This window comes from Anolis carolinensis, chromosome 1 (genome assembly GCF_035594765.1).
Source record: "Anolis carolinensis isolate JA03-04 chromosome 1, rAnoCar3.1.pri, whole genome shotgun sequence".
In the NCBI taxonomy this organism is placed as follows: domain Eukaryota; kingdom Metazoa; phylum Chordata; class Lepidosauria; order Squamata; family Dactyloidae; genus Anolis; species Anolis carolinensis.
The window spans coordinates 284,357,702-284,364,002 of record NC_085841.1 but is presented as its reverse complement, the minus strand read 5'-3'; the positions used below and the strand labels follow the sequence as shown (position 1 = coordinate 284,364,002).

At 37.1% G+C, this 6,301-nt stretch overlaps 1 protein-coding gene across 4 annotated transcripts in view; it reads left to right on the top strand.

The window, feature by feature from the left end:
* ano3 (anoctamin 3) overlaps nucleotides 1-6,301 on the top strand; it is a 332,479-nt gene that overhangs the window by 300,365 nt on the left and 25,813 nt on the right. For all 4 annotated transcript variants that reach the window (XM_062981001.1, XM_016995634.2, XM_062981076.1 and 1 more), the window contains one exon: nucleotides 4,979-5,061. In XM_062981001.1, the coding sequence (XP_062837071.1) occupies nucleotides 4,979-5,061 (83 nt within the window). The remainder of the gene's footprint in view (nucleotides 1-4,978; nucleotides 5,062-6,301) is intronic.

Below are 6,301 nucleotides of genomic sequence, written 5' to 3'. Positions count from 1 at the left end.
GTAGCAGTGGCCACAGAACTCCAGAGGGTTTGTGGTCATTGCTTCTTCTCCAAGCTTTGCAAGCACCTTTACTTACATTGGCAAAGGCACTGAATGACAGCCATTAATTCTCTGAAACTCATTGAGCACAACTGCAGGGACAAATGACAACATACATAAGGTGATATTCCCATGGGGTTTTGGTGTTCACACCACTCTTCTCCTGAACTGCATCTGCTCCAGCTACTAATGCAGTTCAGGAGCAATTATGTGAATATGAAAACAATCCAGCACTGTTCTCAAGTAGCAATGCTTTGGACAACCCTGTATTTTGTTGCCCATATCGATATGCCTTTAGATCAGTGTTCCCCTAATATGACCAGGAGGATTTTCCCCAATCCCAAATCTATGTCCATTGGCTACTAGCGTTTTCTTCATTTCTAGAAACTTGTCATAAACCATCAGCTTATGGGGTAGCATCAATACATAGACCCAGCATTCATAGCACAATTCTGGAATACAGTTAACAATACAGGAATCTTGTTCTCCATTCCACTTATGACCTCATCATATGGGTCTTTTGTCCCCATCCTAGGACGCTGCCAGGATGCTGCCAGGATGGTGCCAGGATGCAGCCCACCAGAGTCCATCACATGACACAGGGCTACTTCTGATGGGGCTCTGGCCTGACTCCATCCTGGCAGTGTCATATGATGGAGCCTTGAGAACACATGCAGCTACCCGTGTTCTCATTAACTAAGCTGGGGACTGTACAGGAGGAAGCCAGGCAGCAACGGTTTCTCCCGTGTGATGAGGAAGAGGGCAATACAGACCACTTAGTGATGGTTTGCCCCACTGCCTGATGGATTTCCCTGCTGTACCCAGCTTAAGAACTTCCATGTGATGAGGTCCTTATTCAATGTAAAAAAAAATTGGAAAATATTTACACCCAAGAAGTTCTAGAGGAAAGGGCTCAATAGCATACTTTTTGTCACATCTTTCTGCCTATTGTGGTCACTGGAAAGGCTCCGCTGAGGGTCACGTGAACCTTCTCAGTATAATTTCAGTGCTGTAGCAAGAAAAATACAAAAGAAGGGGATATTCACCTATTTCAGACAGAGCGATATTTCAGTGTGCTGAATAATACAACTAATACAATTCAAAGACTCATTAGGCTTCTAGAAAACATCTTGGAGGGTCTTCATGGAAATAGGGACAGGAAGATTATCATCCACATTTCCTTTCCCTTGAGCATCTCAAAATGCTATACTTACTGTGTCTGTTTGATCAATGTATATTTATAAGCATCTCTCACTAACAATTTTTGCCCATTCTGTATGACATGGATGTTCAATTGGCAGCATTTTGAGAATATAAATCAGATGTTACTGTGTGTGTGATTAGAAGTTGCCAGAAATCTCAATTTGGAAGAAAGGTGGGATATGCACTCAAGAAATAAACAAACATATAAATACCGGTAATAACAACAGTGATTTGTACTATTATTTTTTTTAGCTAAAATTTTTGAAAATCTGAAGGATTTTCAGAAAAGATATGATCCTGTGGACGTATTAAATGCTGTTAAAGGCAACAGAATGCGAACAGAAACTAACCTCAACACAAATGTTTCTGTAAACTGGACTTGTTTCCTAAAATGTGATGTTTAGCGATATCATGGAGGCTCATTTTCATCACAGAAGTTTCTGGGATTTAGAACTTTTATTCTGAAATTGTCCATGAAAAAACAAAGTACGATGGAACCTTGTGCTTTGTGCTCATTTTGAGTTATTGATAGAGATGCCAGAATGGCTTGTGCTTTTGTTGTAATTGTTCTCATATATCATATAAACAGAAAGAATTCCAGATTGACTGAACCATCTGGAGGCTGAAAAAAGTGCATCTAGAGTGGAAATATAAGCCTATTGATTTTATGATGCCTCATCCTTTGGTGAAGGGGAGTAGTCTGTTACACGTATGGCTGAAGGACTACTGCAATGAAATTAATTGATCTGCTCATGCATTTTGTTTCTCAGAGGGTCAATATTAGAAATGTGTGGGCCGTTGTCTAAAAGATGGGGAAGTGAATCGAAGGGGAGCAAAGTAGACCCATTCCCTAATTGCATTACCCTCTTCCAGCACTTCTTTCTGATGTTGCTCTATTTTCTTGTTTTTTTAAAGTCTGTTTTCAAGACGTTGTCCTAAAATAAGTATTTTTCTTCCAATAAAGCTTTGACAGCCTATGGGTTGCTTTTACTTTCCATTTTGCAAAATCATAGGGCAGGATATTGTTGATGTATTATACCAGTGCACCTATGGCAGCATAGGGAGATAAGGAAAATATTTTTGTACTGGCAAACAAGGATGTTCAAAGCTGGCAGATTGTGTCTACCATTCCTTGCAATTGTTGTGTGACCATAAAAACATGCAACTACTAGTGAAGTGCACTGACACAATTAGAGCCATAGATTGTAACCCTAATGGGGCTGAAGGACAAAATGAACCAAGCAACTACACTCAAATAGAATCCACATATCTAGAGATAAAAAGGAAGACTTGCAGGGCATTGATTAACTAACAGCTAGCTTAAACTCTAATCCTCCCTTGGATTTTTTGCTTTATTAGGAGTGGGAGGAAGCACATGGATACAAATAAAGTTTCATGATATGGTAACTAAAGCCTATAATGTGATCCAATCAAATAGTTACATAATGATTAAAGTACTAGACTTAGATTGTGAGAAGCAAGTTCAAATCCCAGCCCATATATGAAAGTCAATGGAGGAACATTTGAATTATACCTTTATTGTACTATATTCCACTTTAACTGATATGTTTGCATCCTTTGGAATCCTAGAGTTGGTTATTTTGGAAGGAGCATTTAATGTTCTTGGCCAAAGAGCTCAAGTCCCTCACCGGACTACAAACCCCAGTATTCCTAGAATGATGCTATGGCAATTAAAGTGTCATATAGAACCATACTGGTGTAATAGAATCAGGCCCTATGTGATCTGGGATAGTTGCTCTCCCTCAACCTAACATGGATCAAACAGCTGTTGTAATGATAGAAAAGGGAAAGAAAACAATACATTCTGGCTTGATCTCTGCAAGTGTATTCATTATATGCAATAAATCAATGAACATGTTATAACTATTTGGGACCCATGGATCATGCATGTTCTTTTGTGCCTTCAGTTTGTTTTGAATTTATGTATATGTGGCATGGGTTTTCTTGGCAGATGAGATTTTTTTCTTTGCTTTCCTCAAAGGCTGAAATGATGCAACTTGGTCAAAGTCACCCAGTGGGTTTCCATGGCTAGTCTCCATGATCATAGTCCAATGCTCAACCCACTACACTACACTGAATGCTTTATTATAATTCAAAAAATTGTGCATTTCAGTCTCAGAGGTTTCCAGAAATGGTGGTGACTAACTCTTCTGCTGAATTAATGTGACCGGTCAGTTGATCTTACATGAGCACTGAACTAATAATTACATGAACTTTTGATGCCTGTGTTAAAGGTCAATTAACTTCATTTAGGTATCCTTAATATGCATCAATTCACTCAGCTGTTTCTTTTCAATGTGTGCAGCAGTGACCCATCAGGTTCAGCTCATTGATTTTGTTTCCAAGAACAAAAGGTAGACAGAAAACCAATTTCAAGGTGACATGATCAAATATGAATACTCATCTGTTCATATGAAAAAAATTGCCCTAAAATGGAATCACCAATTTGATAAAATCTTTGGTTCTGTAATTAAATTTAAGATATTGGAGCCTAAATCATATTGTTAATCCCAACTAGAATTGATCCACTTAGGAAAACGAACAAATATGGTGACTGAATAAGTTCCCTTTGTTTTAGTGAGTTTACTTTAATCATTATAATGAATATATTGGTTCATCTCAAAATAAATGAAAGAACACAATGGGTGGGACTTTAAGGATCTTATTACACCACCACTACCCCCAAATGCCATTTTACCAGGATTAGAACCAGCACAAATCAGGAGCATTCCAATGCTGATAAGAAAGCATTCTAGGACGCTTCCACACCGATTGGGGCTGGGGCTTCCACCGGAACTTGAGGGACATCGTATGATGATCTGCGTGTCCATCCGTCCCTAAACTGGTGGACAAGCATCCTAGAATGCTGAAATGGGTAAATGTGGTGAGGTTCTTAGTAGTGATTGCGAATATAGTTATCTAACCATAATTGTGTCATATTTAGGATCACTGCATAGTCACATTTTTTATTGTAACACCTCCCTCCCCCCGGCAACCATTTTGCCAACTATCAGAGCATAGCTGAATAATATTTCTATCAGGTATTGGGAGGTCGGGCCAGGAGAAGTTACTTCATTAAATACTTAGAGGTAAATGATACACAATTCAATTGTAGATTCTTATGTAACCAAAACACACTAGATATTGAGTGAAGAGGAGATATCACTAGCAAGAGGTGGAGAGGACACAAACGATCTTAGTCGAAAGAACAATGGGGAGGGGGCCAAACACAAATCATAAAACTTGGAAGAACAGCCACTGACATTTTCCAGTGGAAAACCAGCCTTCTGAGTTTCTTATCTAAATCTGAAAACTGCCCTTGATAAAAGTGTCTAATTCTATCAAATCAGGCATTGGTATATTTCTGGTCATTTGCATTTTCAAGCCAAAATTGATATGATTTAAACAGCACAGGAATTTTTGAATTGATGGACACCATAAAGGTTTTCATTTTTTAAATCCTCAAGTATCAATAAGTCTGTGACAAGGGGATATTTCTCCAGCTTGTTTCTCCAGAGTTGTGCAAATCTAAAGCATCATTAAGCTAGTCAAATCTCCGTGCTACTGCTGAAATGTAGCCAGCATTACGTTTAGAAAAAAAATCCATTTTATCAGTGAGTTGTTTTCACTTGATAGCCTTACAAAGTCAGACCCTTGAAGTAGTAAATCAATTGATACTGATGTTGACATGTAATTATATATTATATATTAACAGCTACCGTGTTCTTAGAGTTTTGGAAAAGACGAAGAGCAGTACTAACCTATGATTGGGATCTCATAGACTGGGAAGATGAAGAGGTAAGATCCTAACAAACTGATTTTAATATCACATCCATTTAGTTTTAATATTGCCATGGTATCCAATGCATTATTAGTGCTTTGTGTGACAACAGCATTTAGTTTAATAGTAATTGTTTTATATGTCTGCACTTAAAATTCTCATCTGTGGCAAAAACTGGGTAGCATTGAAACTTTTATTTTTGTGACAATTTATCTTAGTGTATTATATTGTAATCTTTCAATATTAAAAGGTACTTTTAAGAAGAATGGATAAACAGGTTTGTGAAGAAATAAAAAATAGAAGGAGATTGGCCTAAAGCCAATGATGTTCTGCCAATGCTGTTCCAGAGCAGTAATATTTCCTCTTGTCCTCTCACTTTTAAGACCTTGTTGCCTCCAATAATGGATTGAAGAGGATTTCCCAATATTCCAAAGAACATTTTGAAATGTGGTGGGAGGGGGTGGTTCAGGAATGGGGTGGATAGAAAAAGACTTGACCTAAGGAGACAATCTTCACTTGATTCTGCTGCCAGAAGCAGTTCCATCACAGCAGATTGATTGGATTTAGGCTACTTCCACATCTATCTCCACGTAGAGGACTTAATGTTAAGATGATAGTATGTTGGCGTCATAATAAAGTATTGATTTTCTCCAAGTTTTTAATATTTTTGTTTTAATGGATTTTATTCTCATTTCCTTCTTTGAAAGAGAGTCAGAGAACTGTATAATAAGAGACTGAAAATTAATTAAATAAATACAAACATTACAAAAATTTAAAGCACAATTTAAACATATGAGTAAAAGAAGAATATAGCACCCATCAAGTTAAAATAATATACAATAGAGTCTCCCTTATCCAACGTAAACAGGCCAGCAGAACACTGGATATGAAAAAAATGTTGGATAATAAGGAGGGATTAAGGAAAAGCCTATTAAACATCAAATTAGGTTATGCTTTTACAAATTAAGCACCAAAACATCATGTTTTACAACAAATCAACAGAAAAAGCAGTTCAATACATGATAATGTTATGTAGTAATTACTATATTTACGAATTTAGCACCAAAATATCACAATGTATTGAAAACACTGACTATAAAAACATTGATTACTAAAAATTGACTACAAATAAAGACAGAATTGCATAAAATGAACTTATAGTAACAACATTGTTGGAAGTTAAATATGTAAAAAGGTCAATCCTGTGAAGATTTTTAAAAATCTGTGATCCTTGCCTGCCTGGAGAAAGAGCTGTGG